At 36.3% G+C, this 18,136-nt stretch overlaps 2 protein-coding genes across 2 annotated transcripts; one reads left to right on the top strand and one right to left on the bottom strand.

Annotated features, from left to right (window-relative positions):
* The first annotated feature begins 146 nt into the window (after positions 1-146).
* Positions 147-6,812, top strand: LOC149417558 (waprin-like protein). The gene is made up of 4 exons (XM_089640083.1): positions 147-279; positions 3,091-3,159; positions 4,251-4,406; positions 6,300-6,812. Exons 1-4 carry the CDS (start codon positions 276-278, stop codon positions 6,401-6,403), a joined length of 333 nt encoding a protein of 110 aa, XP_089496209.1. The 5' UTR covers positions 147-275; the 3' UTR covers positions 6,404-6,812.
* A 313-nt stretch (positions 6,813-7,125) lies between these two features.
* Positions 7,126-17,864, bottom strand: Cdc37 (cell division cycle protein 37). The gene is made up of 4 exons (XM_089640395.1): positions 17,717-17,864; positions 16,044-16,723; positions 12,828-13,017; positions 7,126-12,118 (listed from the first exon to the last, which is right to left on the bottom strand). The coding sequence occupies exons 1-4, from the start codon at positions 17,747-17,749 to the stop codon at positions 11,909-11,911; spliced, it is 1,113 nt and encodes a 370-aa protein (XP_089496521.1). The 5' UTR covers positions 17,750-17,864; the 3' UTR covers positions 7,126-11,908.
* Between the last annotated feature and the right edge of the window lie 272 nt (positions 17,865-18,136).

Genomic DNA, 18,136 nt, shown 5'->3' with positions numbered 1-18,136 from the left:
GATCTGCGGCCAGCTATGGAGGTCATTGATTCTCGGCCCTGGATCCTCCTTAAATAGTATTAAATTAATAATATTTAAATATCAGAGATAACGTTAGAGGAGCATTGGTTTGCGATTGCAAAATACGTATCGCAAACAAGAAGTCTGGTTTATTTATTGAACTCACGGAAAATACTAGTCAGTATTCCACAAGTGTTTTCTTTGCACGGTTGTGTGTACAAGAACTACATATCTACTCGCTTATTACATTTCCTGAAGGAAAACAAACTAACAAAATGGGTATGTTAGCACGTAATACTTATCTCCTTAGCTATAAGTCAGATAGGCGTTTGCATGGCTCACAAAAAAACGAAATAACGGCACCTACCCGTGTAGGTAGTTATTTTAACATTATGAAAGAAAAAAATGTTAAAAGAATTGTTTCGGTAAATAATTACCATTGTTTCTTCACCTATCACAAGGCCGGGACACTAAATTACACCGGCCTCTTAAAAAATATTTGCTGTGTCCAAACATAATACAGTAATGCAAAGTCATTTGTTATCGATTTGAAATTTTGATCGCTCATAAATATTTCAGATGCTTTAATTAAATAATGCGAGTAGAACACATCTTGGCCTTTGAATAAATCGAGCATTTTGTAAGCCCAGAAAAAAAATTATATCATGCCTATAAAAACTTCCTTAAAGTTCGAAATCATTACAAACCCATTTTCGGTTATAGTTTTATGCATAATGTGGCAAATTAAGTTCTTTAGAAAATGATCGCAAAGCATTTAAATATTTGTGCCTCAAGTTCGTAAAATAAAACACACTTTTTGACGGTGTATTTTTCTTGCGAAAATCAAAACAAGCGACTGGTGTCAATCGGGAATTTAAACCTTATCGCCATTTACATAAGTAATGTTATTCCAAATTGATTCAGTGTCCCGGTCTTGTGATCTAAGTTTTACTGAAAGATGTCAGTGTCGGTCGACAACCATAATAATTCTATGAGTAGATCTACGTAAGCACTAGTGTCATCTTTTCAAATTTGAATTATTTAAATGTTGAGAAAAATAATCTTTTCAACTCTAGACAAAGGATAAAGTACCTACCCACAGTACCTATAATTTCAGCAGACAATTATTTTGATTCTATGTGCGTATTTTTGTCAAAAGTAAGACGTTATTTTAATCGGTGGAGATTAATATATTCCTATTTATTGTACCAGTTGGGGAGATTTACTAATGTTAAATATTTCCCTTTTCAATAATTGCAAATTAACTTTGTGGCACTAAACGAAAATAGGGGCAAACAAAGTGTAATTTTCATTTTTTTGTCACGTAAATTAATCGTGGCTTTTGATTCATATTATGTCGATTTTTTTGCCTCATCTGTTTTTAAATTACAATATTAATGTATTACATTGTAATGTCTAATATTTCCGTTTTAAATATTTGCTTACCAAATTGGAAAAATATGCTCGTATCCAATGACATTACAAAATACAAACACCTTTTTTATTTATTTTATTTTTATGGCTTTCGCCCATTAAGTGTGATCTTGGCCATAAAAAATACAGATTTTCTCTACCTACTATTATTACTACACCAGCTCTGTACCTAGTGTTTATATTAGTCACTCTTCTAGAATCGCCTGTATGTTTGTTTACTATAATTTTTTAAAACAAGTTCGTTTCTCTACAGTTACACCGAAGAAACAAACTTGTTTGTACAATAAATACAGTAAATGATAGCAAATAAACATACAGGTGATTTTAGAAGAGTGACTAACATAAACAGTACGTAATGAGCTTATACAATAGAAATAGTAGGCATCACAAAATTATAAAAATAGGAACTTGTGTACAGAAATGGCGGCATTCTTTGCTATTTAAAGTTCTAAAGTTCAGTTAGTTTTAAAGTTCACATTCCAAAATAGATTCATTCAAATTAATAAAATCCCGAATTCAAATTTGGCAATGTGGTCTGTGTTAGACTCCCTTGCGACCAATTTCATTAAAATATGTATTTAAAAATTCCAACTTCAGACTCGATTTACTCGAAAAATCAATCAAATCCAAAAAGTTATTTCACAAAATTATGATAAAATATAAAAATAAAATAAAAGAAACAAAAACAACATAGTGAGAATAAAAATTAAAAAAACTTAAACACTTATCACAAACAGCGGGAGATAAGAAATTCGCAATTAACCTTATGAATTATTAACCAATTGGATTGGATTTTATCACCGATACAATATTGTATTTGTATGCCTTTCTTCAAGGAATTGATTTTTTATACGGACAAAACAATTTATTCGTTTTCATATTGTATGTACGGGCGCAAATAAAAAAAATCGTCTTGATATTATAAAAAATAACTTGCGAAAAGCGTATTTTAATAAAATAATTAAATTAACGCCATCTACGAACATGCAGATTATATCGAATGTCACGTAAATAGATGTCTGTTGTACAATCTATCTATATAAATAATAATGTAAATGTTCGTTTGTGTTGTTTTCCCAAAAACAGTTCTCCAACTCATTGTGGAAGGAGATTATAAATAATTGGTTCTTTGTGATAAATCAGGGATTTATTCATACTTCGCGTATTACAATGGGGATTCGATAGTCGACCTGAGTCGACCTAACTAGAAGCTGGCTAATTCAGATCTGGGAAGAGTAAGTTTGTCTAGGAGCATTCTCATTGGCCCTGGCGACTACTGGCCACTAGCTGCCATTTTACGGACTTCCAAGCAAGCTCTTTGAACTGCCCTCTATGATTGCATCTGTGAAGCTCTTAGCTAACTCACTTCTCAACAGTTTGTTAAAAATCTTATGTCCCAAAGTTATTCGCCGATTGCTTTGAAATTTGGCACAACGTTGCAGTCGAATATTAGTCGAATAGTCGAATGTTTTTATATACCTATATTATATAGATGTCAAGTGTGACAGGTAAAAACATACTTTTTTAAAACAGCGCCATCTGTTGGACGTAAAAGCAATACTATACTGAGAGATATGCGACAGACTGAGCCACAGCAACGCATGGCGGGGTACAGCAAGTAATTAAAATAAAATTTATTAATCTTATTGTTTCCAGCAAAACTCTTCTTCATAATCGTGAGCTTCCTCTTTGTGGCTTCGTTCCTCGTGGAAGATTCATTGGCCAGTAAGTATTCTTCAACTAATTATTAATGTTAAGAATTGACCGAACTAACATACTGATAATAATTGAAACCTCCCCACTATCTTAAAGTGAACATACAATATGTCAAACTCCTGCAACTGAGATAATGGGACTTGGAAGTTTTGCATCCAAACAATTCATAGATTAGAATCAAAGAAAATTAGTGGTGAATCATTATTGGTATGACACTACACGCACAAAAGCGTCGCCAAAGTTCACCCATACTACTGAAAATCGCATCTTTTGGGCCTTTGTTTCTACCTATTCACCAAACGGTTAAATTTCAATGGCTCCGCCGTTTTGATGGTTCATGCAATTTGGTTGTAGCCTGTCAACAGTCAGCTCTCTTCATGCACATTTACTTACATTTTTAAAATCATATTATGATACAGTTATCATCACGGTGTTGTGATAAGAACAAGTAAACAATTTTCCAAGACAGAACCAATGACATTAAACTGCAATAAAATATAAAACCTGAATATGCTTCTGCCGTCTGGGCCCCCATATCAGCAAAAATACATAGAATTGATACAATAAATATAAAAAATGTTTCTAATGTATATTTATGAGAATGCACATTGAGTAACCAGGATTCATTACAAAAATCTAGGAGGAATGGTCCCTTAGAATAACAGCCATAAATAAAACAGCATTAACCCTTTATAGGGCACGATTATGGAATTTCATAGACAAGTATGTAGCAAGTACCAGCAACCCATAAGGGCTTAAAAACTATTTCATTTCCTATAAATTGTTTGTACCAAACAACTACCGCCGAGATCCACCACAACCTGCTTTGTATTCCATACGGCAGAACGGAAGTGCTTACCCAGCATAGCATGACAAGATGTATGGTGCTGCTAAATAATATCTCTAGGTATCTTGAGATTTAAAAAATTGGCCTTGTAGATTTCAGAGCCGCATTAGGCAAGAACTGTAAAATATATTATTATTGCATATCTGTTTTTAAGTTATGTAAATTGTTACATGTGTATTGTAATAGGATTAATTAATCTTCTATTATGTAATTATGGATTCAATTGAATGACACAGTTTCTTTATTGTTCCAGGCGGTGAGTGTCCCCTGGTGAGCCAAGTATATTCCTGCCAGCCGAGTTGCCTGCAGGACACGGACTGCTCCTACGGGAAGAAGTGCTGCGCCAACTCCTGCCACACCAAGTCCTGTGTCGAGGGCAAGACCCAGGGATCTTCCGGCTCCAAGGGATGTAAGTATTTGTTAGGTTTGTTTTGATGGATGCTTTCCTGGTCTACCCTTCCAAATAGCATCACTGTGAAGTCATAGTTCAATATGTCTAGAGATTACAAATCTAGAACACATAAAGGTACAGTAAATGAGAAATTTCAAAATATATATAATTATATATATGTACATATATATAAAACAAGGAATAGTAATAAAAAATAGAAAAAGTAAGTTTGTAACATGTTGTGCGTTGTGTAAACTGAAGATTGAAAGGTGACATTATTGAGTTATGGTGCAACTAGAAAAGGTTGATAAGAAATAGAGCAAAGCATAAGTAAAACAGTAAAGTATAGGCGAGTGTGGCGCTTGGCAAAACCACCAATGAATAATAGCTAACCACTAATAAATCGTGCCCTTTCTGCGCATGGCAAGAAACATGCATCTTCGCATCTGATTTTGCCTGCGGTCTAGCAATAATATTTACTTATATTGGGTAGTTAAAAGGTTGTTAATTATTTTTAGTAAATAAGCCTGCACAATAAAATTACAATTATTATCTATAATTATTGTCACAGGTCAAATGGCTGAAATAAAACTAAATTTATTGCAAGTAAAATTGATAAAAGCTTAGCATAATTATTATCAACATGTCAACCAGTTATCTTGCATATATGCATATTAATGCGGTCAATTAGGTCTTTATGTGAATACCACATAAGAGTCACTGCCAGAAGCAGGACCATAACATCCCCGATTCGGGTTATGATCTGAAGCTGTAAAGAGCGGACAGAGGGGGAGGAAAAATGCTGGTAAATATCTGAATGATCTTGTCACTAAACACGGCTCGTGCAATTTCAAGCGACGTTTGAACTCTGAATCCAATCCTCTTTCAAGCAGTCAATCCACTCTGGTTTGCCTCCACTCTATATACATTTTTACAACACTCGAAATTAGATTTTACAGTTGATGGTTCATTTCGATTCTGTATAATCCATTTTAGCGGAGGTCCAAAGATTTTTCGAAGCATTTTGCTTTCAAAGACTGCTGATTTTGTTTCTTCGTTTAGGGCTAGTCCCCATGTGGTCTCTGGTCTAATTTTGGTTTTATATGCTGTAAGGAAATGTGTTTTAAATGTATAAAAGAAACAACCGAGTATGAACGAGACAACATGATAGTGAATATGCAATAAAAGCGAATGATAGCTGTGTTCTGCGTCTTTACCACATCACCTTCTGAACTTGTAACTCTCGGTTGTCTCTAAACTCTTCAATAAAAAACTCAACAGTCAACAAAACCCTTTCAGACTTTTATTGGTGATAGATTATAAGGGAGCTTGGACAGCCATTAGGCCAGTGTCTTTAATAACCAGGCGGTAGGAATGATCTGGGTCCTAACCTGGGGCTTGCATCGTATTTATCTGTCTCATTATCGACAGCTCTATTGTTACCAGTGCCATCTGTGAATAAAATATTAAACTAATATCTAGGATATCATAGTAACTTATATCTTATATGTATTGTAGTACGAACAATAACAGTTAATAAACCACCCAAAAAATTAATTATTACTTCCTTCCAACAAGAAGTTAATTTACTAAACTTGGTGATCGATCGCCATATTCTACAAAAAGTAATCACCACATATATGAAGCATTAATCTTTACTGGTGACAGGTAAAAAAGGCTTTTTTTGAAAAACAGCGCCATCTGTTGGACGTAAAAGCAACACGCGCTATTGTTTCTCCAACTGCACAGACAGACAGAGCCAACTCATGGCGGGGTCAGCTAGTAAACAAATAAAATAGAATGATTATGATTGAAGAAAACCAACATTTATTATGTACATCTAAGGTCGATGGGGTAAATTTCTATTTCTGATGTTATCTTTCATTGTTTCTAATGTTTTATCGCTTACAGCATCCGGTGGAACAGGAACCTACTGCAACAACGTCAAGTGCAACTCCTACGAGAAGTGCGCTTTGGACCGCACCACCAAGAGGATGAAGTGCGTCCGATCCTAAACACCAAATAAACCACCCATAAAGGCGTGCCGCTGATAGCTCCATTATAACCTAACCCTCTTTCTCATATAAAATATGTCGCACTCCCAAAGCTAGATGTCAAAATATTCCAAACTGAGATAAAGGACTTCCATGCCATATATTTATAAATTATATATTTAATATCCCTTTGATTCTATTATCTATGCTTACGATTGTGGGAGTAGCTGTAACAGATTAGAAATTAGAGGTTACAAAGGAGCTCTCAACGGTAGAACCATAAAATTATATTACTATATACCAACTCTATATGTTATGTTTTATGAATCAATATTATACTCGTACTTGTTGATATTGCGTTAATAATGATGAGGGATATATTTACTAATTAATTATTGTACCCATAATTTATAAAAGCTTTACAAAACTATCTCTCTATTTTTTTAATCTTATTTCCAAACCTTTCTTGATTTCGGCACAGAAAATCCTTAAGCTTGGAGGACTTTGAAACAGAAGACGGATGTTCCCTGGTGTCAGTAGGACTATGTCATCCCCATTCAGGGAATGTTGTCAATAAGGACAATACTAAAGCAGCTTTTCCATTATGCAAGTAGCTTGCGCGCAGGTTGCATAGAGGAAAACTCTACCAGCGTTGCACATGCAGGTTACATGTAGTGAATTTTGACTTGCACGGGAAATTTATATCTATTTCACCGCACAAGTTTGAACTTGCATGCAGGCTACTTGCCTGGTGGAAACATGCAACGCAAGGCAAGTTAGATGGTAGCAACTCAATGCTGCCAACCTGCGAGCAAGTCGATTAGGAAGGTTCAATCCTAAGTCAAACAAAAATTCTTTGAAATTGACTACTAGCTGGCCCAAGAGATGGCGGAAAAAATTGAAAATAGATGTACAGTAGAAAAAAGTTTGATTTATATTTATCATCACTTTAAATTACTTTTCAAAGGTGTGTTGTTGATTTGTTACTAGCTTAATGGGATAAAGCCCTAAAGGAAAGGTTAATGAAACATCATCTTTATGGCTTTATTTATTAAAATAATTTTGAATAATATTTACTTAAAACCTAAATTGCATAGTAAAACACGTTTCTAAATATGCAAATCGAGATACTGAACAATTTCAACAAAGTTGAAGAAATCCAACGATTTTTTTGCAGCTTAATAATTCTTGAGCCGCTGTATATTATGACTTTAAAAATAATATATTTTTTTTATTCTTTGTTTTAAGTTTGTCTATTGGCAAAATATATTGATTATTTGCTAAGATTTGTTTCATAAAAAAAAAAAAATTGATATTATGTTTTTCAATTTTCTTGCAACTTTCAAACATTGATGTCATCAAAAAGGTCCATTCCATAGATAATAGAAACAAAGAGAGATGAAATAGAAGCGTTGCCGACTGTCGTCCAGACAATGAAAGACATGCGTTTGGTGTGTAGGTTGAAACAAAATAGGCAAACAATTTGAGAGGCGGGTATGGGAACCGTCACCCCGGGGAACCATTTGTTGGATAACCAACATCTCGGCCATAGGTCACACCAAGTGGTTCGTTAACTTTGGTGACTTAGCAGGGGTTCATGAGGCAAGGTTTGTCCGGGTCTTATCGCCGAATGTTTCCGCCCAACAACTGCGTGATAAGCCAGATTGGGAGAGACGCATACGTTTTTCCTCACTTATATTATTTACGGTCCATTCATTTTGATAACATCTTATTTTATATTCATAAAATATTGCGTGTAATCGCTGAATAGAAAATACACACAAGAAATACCTTCCGTGTTATTGTGAACGGAAACCGATACAGCTACTGACTTAGTACCTTTCGGTACCATTTCGTTTAGCATGGCGCTCAGTCTCTAATTGTATATCGCCATTACATTGGTTCAAATTGAAAATTTCATAATGATGATAGGAATAGTTTCTGTACATATTTGAAATTTAAGCGAAGAATGATCAAACTTTTCGATCATGAACACTCCCACGTGGAATTGATTGCGTTCTTTATTCTATGATAGTATTAATATTATATTCTATGAATGAGAGCCTACCCAATTCATTTGATTCAAATTAATATGATTGATGGACAAGAGGATTTGAATTTAATATTACAAACATTCAAATAATAACGAAACCACTATGGCCCGGTATATCAGTTGATTTTAAGCTCGGCTTGGATGGAATGTCGAACTTAGCGCGGCTTGGAACATAATCCGTTTATAGGTCGTAAGCCTAGATGTCACCAATATTACATATTGTCTATGATTTTAATGGAAGAATGTGTTTCTTTTTTCTTTGTAAAACCAAACTACCGTTTATGTTAGTGTTTTTTATCTATGCTTTTTCTGTCATCGCGAGCTTTTAAAATGTCAAAACGACAGCGGTTTATTTGATGTTGAGTTGATTTTTGATCACCCACTTCAATCAGCATGGTGCAATATGCGAGGATACTAATTTTAAATACTATTTGTTTTGCTTGAGTCAGGGCACACTTCTTGATATTAAAACTAAAGCAGGGATCATACGAGGACAGTACAATACTGTTCTTCCCAGCTCCGGATGCATTGTGTGTGAATACATGTGAACAGTAGTTTGGAAGACAGGACAACTAAGACATTGTCCCAGAGAAAGACGGGCAAGCTATCTCCGCAAGATAGTGACTTACCCCCATCACCACACCCAGCCGCGTTTTCCGCATGTAAAAGCGTTTGGACAAGACAGCAGGACAATATTCAGTCGCTCCATGCATACGTATCTCGGCTACTGGCGCTCGCATCTCGTATTTCAGCTTAAAAATGTTGCATAAATGGAAGTCACTTGTAACGCGCACCATCATGTATACATTTTCAGTGTTCCACATTTGAACTACCGTAGAATTGTTATATTGTTTCATTGTCCTACCCTGCACGGTCGAGGCTGTTCACAGAGCAGAGTCAGGACAATATTGTAATGGTTTCTGTATTGTCCTCGTGTGATCCCTGCATAACTGCGGAAATCAAAATGTCCTGACGTTGAAACATTTAAAATCCCTTACGAGACTATTTTAAATTGATTATCAATTAATAACATCGACATTGCTCATCAATCGGTGAATATTAATAAAAGTAGGCAATTTACGTAAAAGTCAAGTTTGACATGTGACCGCTAGCACCTCGGTGTCTAAAAAAGGAACTATTCTGCCGCTTATCAAGGCTTGAGCGGCCGATTTAGCCCGCTTAAATTTGAGCAAGGAGTGTCGTACATAGCGAGGATACGGACTGACATACTGGGCCAATGAAGCAGAAACTCTAAAGCATCACAAATGTTTGAATGGTGAACTCCGGCAGTGTGTTAATAATCTCACTCACAGTTTTTTTATCTGGTAATTTTAGATTGCAAAAGACTTTTTAATCAAAAGTAAGGGAGCTTCGAATGGAACTGTAAAAATAAGACAAGAAGCCGTAATATTTTTCAACTTAAAAATAGTGATGAAATTTATTTGTTAAATATGTAAATTAAATTTATCTTAGAATATACAAATTTATTGGGTTTGAACATAATGATTGAATATTTGGACATTGAAACTAATGGCAAATTTCACAAATTAAATGAAATTAATTTAATGTGGTACAAAGTCATGCCCTTGGAACAAAAACGTTCTATCTGCTATTGGAATGAAACTGAGATATTATTGACGTTCAAAATTTAAATCCCAAATAAAACACTAACACTTAAATTTTATGTAAAGTGAATATGTAGTACTAATTATGTCATTAATTGTTTTGTGTTTAATTCGCAGAACTCCATTTGATTTTTTTTTTTTTCAATTAAATGTAATATTAAATATAACTCAGAACAATATTAACTTTTTTATAAATGGAATTTTTTAATTATTTCCTCAATTTCATGCAATTGGCAAGAGAATGAGCTCCGACACAATGCAAATGGAACCATGCTGTTCCAAAAATATTTTACCCATGGCAGATAGAACTAAATTGCCAGCAAAATTTTTGCAATGAAACATTGTTGTTCTAAAAATAAAAATAAATTGCAATGAAACATTGTTCTAAAAATAAAATATTTTGCAATGAAACATTGTTCAAAAAATAAATAAATATTGCAATGAAACATTGTTGTTCTAAAAATAAAAATAAAATATTTTAACCCTCCAGGCAAACTTGTTCAATTTTGGGAACAAATTTCATGGTCTCACAGAAACCCTTAGGACGGGTTGTTTCGGAGAATTCAAACAATTCTTCGAATTTCAACATTCATTTTCAGGTTCTGTGAAAGATTTTTTTGAGTACTGCTATTATTTCAGTTATGTCAAGCAACTAGCCTATCATGATATAATAACAGAACTTTAATAGGACTTTCACAGAACTCGAAAATGAACATTGATATTTGATGAATTGTTCAAATTCTGCGAAACAACCCATCCTTAGTGTTGTGGTGAGAAATAGGATCTGAACAGTGTTAGAAAGAGAATACACCACGCTTTATATTCAAATCAGAAGTTAACCACAGAAAAATTAAAATGTGAAAAATATGAAAAGAAATAGGTTCCGAACTCAATTTGAAAAAACTTATGTGACTTAATTATTTTTATATGCAATTTTGTTTGTTTGGATTCAAAATTTTAATACTTCAAAAAAGATATGTTGATTTCTAATAATAAAATTTAAAAGAGTATTTCATAACCTTTCAAAAACGGTTTTCGGATAAATTCAGAAATATCCATTTATTTGGATTTTATTGCAAAGCGGAAATAGTCCGACCTTCTGACATGCCCGAGGAGTTATATAGAACGATGTTGCTCTTAAATTGCAAATGAAGCCTTTTAAATAGAATTTACCTAACGGTTCGACATATTTTAGATACGATTTTAAAGAGGAAGAAATTCTAGGGACTTGGTGCAAAAAACTCAATTTAGGACAAAATAACAGATAGAACCTTGTTGTCCCAAGGGAACGAAGTATCAAACACTAGATTACTAATGTTTCAACAAGAAACAATAGTATTTTCCTGTCTTCCCAAATAAACCATTAGGTAAAATACAAAACATGTCCAAGAATTATTAAAATGATTAAAAGCAAATAATAATCGATAGTGAGTCGATAATAATTAGGAAGATACCAAATGCAGGGAAACAATGTCATTTTCTCATACATATTGAGAAGTCACTATGTATTTTTTTGCGTATTGTATCACTAGTTTGCCCACAGTTAATAGAAATAAAGGGAGATGGCATTAAGCGTGCCGACTGTTGCCGAGCTATGACCAAACTGCACTCATTATCAAAGCGGTGGTGCCAATGGATATTATGCGTTTGGTGTGTAGGTAGAAACAAAGCGGGGCACCGCTGCACGTAGATGTGATGTAAAGTAGTACAGGTGAACGACGTTGGCGACACTTTAGAGCACGTGATTTCAAACTTATAATGGTTCGTGGCTCATCTCCCTTATTTGCATTATCTGTGAGTTTTGCCACTTGACTGCCGCTAGTTTCCGGCTAATCGCCGTCAGTCTGCCTAGTCTTGCGGCGATGAGGTGGCGGGGGAGTCGTCAGTCCCCGCGGCTTCGGTGGCCTCAGCAGCGTCCCCACCCTCCCCGCGCTCGGGCACCCACAGCCCCGAGTCCACACACCGCTTCATGAAGTAGACGGCCTCATCTTTGGGCATCTTGGCGATGGTCTCCTGCAGCAGGGGGATGTTTCGTTCGTTGAAGCATTTCTGCAGCTCCTGTGGGGAAGAATAAACATTTTAATTTAACCTCTTGAACATCAGAGCAAAATTCGCAAAACAGCGCGAACATTAACTTGATGAGTTTTGTTTAAATATTGGAATAAAAACTATGATTTTAGAAAACTTCAGTTTTCTGTTTACCAGATAATATATATTTTATGTTTATGTCGTAAGACACTTCCCTTAGAATAGCTAATTTTATCTGTTGTGGAACCCTCAGAAATAGATGGGATGTATCAATGTTGCCATCGTGGGGCTTTTTTCCTGATACATATTGATTCATTTATCGATTGCCATTCATGCTCTAATTAACGAATTGACTAACCATTACGCCATTTTCCGCAGGGGTATGTAAAAAGGACGGACTGCCAAACGCGATCTTGGCACACCCTCCTTGCTTCATTCACATTCATACATCATCCTCCTCGGGGGTCGACGATTTCTACTACCACTCCCATTTGTGTCACATGTTCTCTTAACACTCCTTTCTTCGTTCATTCGCTCTACATGCCCAAACCATCCATGTTTTCCTTTCTTAATCTTACTCATTACGATTACACCAGTCTTGCATTCTTTGCGAATCTCATGCTTGGGACTTCGATAAACAAATGTCAGAGCTAAATTTACTTTACCAATATTACATTATTGGTCATGGCATCTGGTACAAAGTGTTGGACTGCCAGAATGTATAATTGGTAATATTCACCTCTGGCAACTCTTCAAACACCTCCTGAGGGTCCAGCCCCCCAGGCCCAAGGCGCTCCTGCTTCTCCAGCTCCTGCTGCTCCTTCAGGGCCTCCTCCAGCTTCTCCTTGGCGCGGCGCTCGATTCTCAGCTTGAACTGTCGGAGCTCCTCTTCGAAGGACTCTTTATATGTCGCCTCCGCCACCTGGATCCTACAAACACATCATATTATTATGTCTGCTTGGTCCAAAGAATATCCAAAGACTAATCAAAGAAAACTGTTTGATGAAGATCACATTATTTTATAACCGAATAAAGTTACAGCAATTGAACCATACACGATAGAACCAAAGGGAGATATGGCATGGATGCGTGCTGACTATCACCGAGTCACGATCAAACTGCGTGAACTCTCGAAGCAGCAGAGCTAATGAAAGATTGCTCCCCCATTCGAACATAGGACAGGGAAACTATATCAGTTTTGTCAACAGCTTTGTCAAGCGGGTTAAAGTAGGGGCTGTAGGAAGGAATTAATTAATGCAGATCTTGAAGAAGCCTAGATTACACGAGGGATTACTAGATTGCAGGTAGTTGATTCCACATATCAGCCGACTTACAAAAAAACAAGTCAAAGAAACAACCCGTTTTCATGAATCCAACATCAACGGTGAATGAGTGTTCCGCATGTGTCCGTGGAGTTTCACATACGTGCACCGTTGCAGAAGGGATCAATGTTGCTAGCTCCTTAGAGCAGGCTCCATTAAAATTAGAACGGACTCAAAATGCCCACATTGCGTTTGTGCTTTAGAAATGGCAATCAGTCTGTAGTGGTACGCCACTACTTGAGTCGGACGTCATTCTAGAATTTTCGGCCTTTGCCAAACAAGCTTCTTGGATTTTCTTTTATTTTTTCATATATTTGTTACTGTAGCAACTGGAATATTTGAGAACATTTTATTTTTAACCTATATAAGCGACAGTACAGTACCAGCAACCTTGACATTGAATTATTTGCCTACGTGAAACGCTTGGAAAACATTCTCGAACCTTCCTTTCATAAAACATTCTGTTGTATTTTCTATGTTTATTTATTTTTCGGATGTGTTATAATAAACCGCTTCAGCCAAATTCAGTAGTTATTTATTAATATTTAGAATATAACTACAAGTCTATTAATATTGGATTGTGAGTCAACCTGCTGACCCGCCCTCCTCTCAATAATAATATTTGGATGATTTGTATAGCGCCGTTTTCAAATTCACCTCAAGGGCGCTGGAAATTCTTTTTGCACAGAATCAAGTAGATTTATCAACTATTTTGAGGTTCCAGCCAAGGGCTCGCTCCCAAATTCAGTTTTTGTATGTACTTGAGATTTGTACAGGGTGATGAGTTAGTCACCAGTCTGAATCTGCAAGCCCTATCTATAAGATGCTCAGTTTTTTGGATGAGGGATTTACTCAGTGTATCGAACGCATTGCGCAATGCTACCCAAAGGCCGCAAAGCAGCTTTCTGACCATGGAGGGATAAGAAAGCTAGTATTTACCCAGCCGGCGAGTACTGAGCACAACGAGCGCTCGGACACAGTATTTACGTGGTATCCCCTCCCCGGCTGGAGAGCATTGGGCACATCGCAAGCCGTGGACCCAGTATTTACGTCGCATCTCCTCTCCTTTGCCCAGGCGAAGCAACGCCAAACACTGAACAGCGTTGGTCAGCCAATCAGCGCAAAGCCACTATAATGCTAGAAATATTTCTCTTTTCATACATAATTGCGCAAATTAATGTTAGATTTGCGTGAGTCTCGCCGCCATAATGCAAAATAAAAATATACAGGTTGAAATGCTGGACTCGCGTCTATGTTGTAAAGTAATATTGAAATATGTAAACATTAATATTAAGTAGTTATAAGGATTTCCTCACACCAATGTCGGTCTGAGGACCCACTGATTCATATTGTACAATTTATTATAAAAACATTAAAAATGCTAGGGAAAAACAGTTTTCATGAGATGAAGCGGCGTAAAGAGTACTATTGAATAAATAATTTTAATATTGACTATTAAAGTCATATGAAAACACACGAAGCTGCACAAAAATGCACCTCGTTTACGCGGGGCGTTTCAGACGCGCGCACACCGATGTGTGCACGCCCCCGCTAGTCCTATATATACCGCGCGTAAAGCGATCTCAAGCCTCTCTCTTCCGACATCTACTCTGACCGCTTCACTCTGGACTGCTTCTCCCGCTGGAACTACTACAACCGCCTTTGACTTCTGACCTCTCGCTTCCTTGGACTACCTACTGCTCTTTCCTTGGATACACGACATCACAGCAACCGGAAAAGGCCCTGAACATAAAGCAGCTCACCGACTAGAAGATTCAGCACCCCTTATTTACAGTCAATGTAAAGGACTTGCGTCTGATACACTCAGGCTTCTATGGATCCCCAGTACTTTGGTGTGTAGGTAGAGACAAAAGTGTGCGTAGATGCGATTTGCAGTAGTAAGGATGAACGATGTTGATGACCCTTTTTTGCGCACGGTTTCATGCTAATATGTAATGGTTCACGGTTCATCTCATGTGTGTATTAACTATAAACAAAGTGTTAAATGGGTCCTAGAAACGGAACAGTAGAAGAGTGCATTGCTTTTTATAACAACTACTTGCTGAGTTTGCTTTATCAATACTTACTAAGAATTTTATACTGATTTCAAATACAACTATTAATTACATAAGTCTCCGTAGTGTAGTTACAAAAGTCACTACAACTAGAAGTGCTTAGGTAAGAAGTACCTATATAACAACTACGCATATATCAGAAATGTTTATTGGATACAAGCTGACATGTAATCGGCGTTTAGAATGATTTGGAGTAAAGTTTTCAGGTTGTGAATTTCAGGATAAACATCAACTTTTCGCTACTTTCGGTAAATATATTACTTACGTATTATATATATAAACCTCTAGGAAGTAATTTTCTAAATGTTAGTGAAAACCCTATCAAAATCCGTTGCGTTGTTTAGAAGAGCTAAGCGCACAAAGAGATAACAAAATGACATTTACATTTTTTACACTACTTAGGCTCAGGAATCGCTGGATAAAATCCTTCGGGTATGTGCTGCTACATTTATATTTGCAGAGTGCCCTTGTGGTGATTTAAAAAAAAAATGGCACTACATATATAAATATGTATTATTATAATTAATCTGTTTTGTCATGTAACCATAAAATGAGTACCTGGTAAAGAATGAAGCCACGCATCCCCTGGGATCCATGTCAAGCTGCTTGGAGAGCTCCAAGATGTACTGCATGCAGATAGTCTGGTGAGCCACGTGGCCCATCAGCTCCGACTTCTCCTCCATCTCCAGATTGATGCACCAGATCACCAGGTAGTTGGCTGTCTCCTCACAAGCCAGCTGCGAGTGCTCCTGCAGGAACCGCTTCGAGTCATCGTACTTCCTCAGCATTCCAAACTGTTTAAGTAACTTTTCATTTTCTTTGATGAATTTATGCATATTTTCTTCACGTTGTTCATCAGTTAGTCCTTCCGTTGAGGGAGCGACGGGAGTGTTGATTACGGTTTTGTTGAACCCGGATTTACTAATTGTGTCCACGTTCCACGGGGCGGACTTCTCTTTCTTCTCCAACTCTTTTTCTTTTTGCTTAAGCTTCTCATTTTCTTTTTCTAGTTCCTTGAGAGCTTTTTGAAGGTCTTCCATGTTGGCTTCTTTGTTGGTGTTTTCAGAGAGCTTGGCTTTTGTTGCCTGCAGTTTGCGGATGTTGTCCTCTTTACTGGTCTCCAGAGCTTCCTTCTCTCGCTTCTGCTCCTCCATTCTCTCCACTCTGGCCTGGTGCCGCCATCGGAACAATGAGCCCGTGTCAATATTAGGATGGGTCTCATCTTCGTCATCTGAAATCTATTGTACCAGCTGTTAAAATTTGCATAAACAAAATACAGTAAAGGGCCATTCAAATACAGGTAATATTCGCTGCCGCTGTGGGTAGCGAAAACCGAGTGAGTATGCGGTGTTTTCACTGTTCAAACCTAGGCGGATTTTGCTTCTGCTATGGGTAGTGAACCGTGTTTGATTTTAGCCCGTCTAGTCGGCGATATTCATCCGTGAATAAATACATATGACCAGTGAAAAAAAGCATCTTATTATTGAAATGGATCTCTGTTTGGCAAATCAAGCCATAAGTTTTTGCTTTTGGGCATAGTTCTAGTTTCGCACTAACTAATAAAAATACCCGGCAGAATCCCGCTTGATGTTTTCACTACCCACAGTGGCAGCGAATATCGCTTGTATTTCGACGATCTTGAAGAACAATGTCCAAATGTGCAAATTTGTACTTTTGCAGTAGAGATGTTTAAAGTTTCGTTTCTGCATTTTTACTGTTTTGAGATCAAGAAATATAGTGTTGTTTAATATTTTGCATTAACAGCTATTTATTTAATTTGGAGAAATATATTATCGAAAACAGTAAACTCTAATGCAAAACAACAAATTTGCACATCCGACGTTGTTCTTTGTGGACCGCTGATTTGAATAGACCTTTAAGCCTGTTTTCTGTTCGTAATGTCTACAGATCAGAAACTGCTCAATTTATTATCAAGATTTCCTGAAATTAAGATTGATAATAACTCGTGTGATAAAGAAATGTCATTGTAAAAGGTTAACTCCCTTTCCGGCTTCTGTGTATATAACTGCATTACACGAACTGTAGTTCAGTTAATTTATTTATAAATTAATGGTAAATAGTAAGTCACTGCAGATAATTAGTTTAAAAGAAACCACATTCAAAAACAATAGGCTGTGGCGAGACAAACCCGGTTATAAACTAAAAAGAGAAGCGTAGTTGGCCTCGAATCTCTAAATAATTAAGGTGTGTCATAATGTGACCTAACTTACCTCAATATTCTTCCATTTACTGTAATCGACCATTGTGTGAAACTATTATTTATTGCTTTTGCTAAAAATCTAAACGAGAAGCCTGTCAATCTGTAAATATTTCGCGCATTCCAGAATATTCATCTATGAGAACATTGTCGAATGCAAAGATAATAGATGCACCACCAGTGATGCCATGCCGCGGAAATGAAAATCGGTATGGGAGTTAAAAAATCAAAAATGATGTCAAAAATCGGGTTTCATGCTAACTCAAAATATGAAAATTCATCACATGAATTTTCAGAACAAAATTATTCCTCACATGATATAACTCAACACAGTCATAGCTCATTATATCACAGATTCAAAACAATACAAACTCAAAATATTACATTTTCATTACACAGGAAAAAAAAATTTAATATATGCTGGATTGTGAAT

The sequence above is a fragment of the Hesperophylax consimilis genome, chromosome 15 (genome assembly GCF_061612785.1).
Source record: "Hesperophylax consimilis isolate HC1 chromosome 15, BYU_Hcon_1.0, whole genome shotgun sequence".
In the NCBI taxonomy this organism is placed as follows: Eukaryota; Metazoa; Arthropoda; class Insecta; order Trichoptera; family Limnephilidae; genus Hesperophylax; species Hesperophylax consimilis.
The sequence above is the reverse complement of the archived record's forward strand: the minus strand, read 5'-3'. Positions and strand labels throughout refer to the sequence as shown.

Bases quoted from the DNA above. Each gene is read 5' to 3' on its own strand.
- LOC149417558 (XM_089640083.1), top strand. The intron at 3,160-4,250 runs GTAAGTATTCTT...TTATTGTTCCAG, and splicing joins CGTGGAAGATTCATTGGCCA to GCGGTGAGTGTCCCCTGGTG. The intron at 4,407-6,299 runs GTAAGTATTTGT...TATCGCTTACAG, and splicing joins ATCTTCCGGCTCCAAGGGAT to CATCCGGTGGAACAGGAACC.
- Cdc37 (XM_089640395.1), bottom strand. From the start codon at position 17,749: ATGGTCGATTACAGTAAATGGAAGAATATTGAG. The intron at 16,724-17,716 runs GTAAGTTAGGTC...CTGGTACAATAG, and splicing joins GTAAATGGAAGAATATTGAG to ATTTCAGATGACGAAGATGA. The intron at 12,119-12,827 runs GTGAATATTACC...TCTTCCCCACAG, and splicing joins TGTTTGAAGAGTTGCCAGAG to GAGCTGCAGAAATGCTTCAA.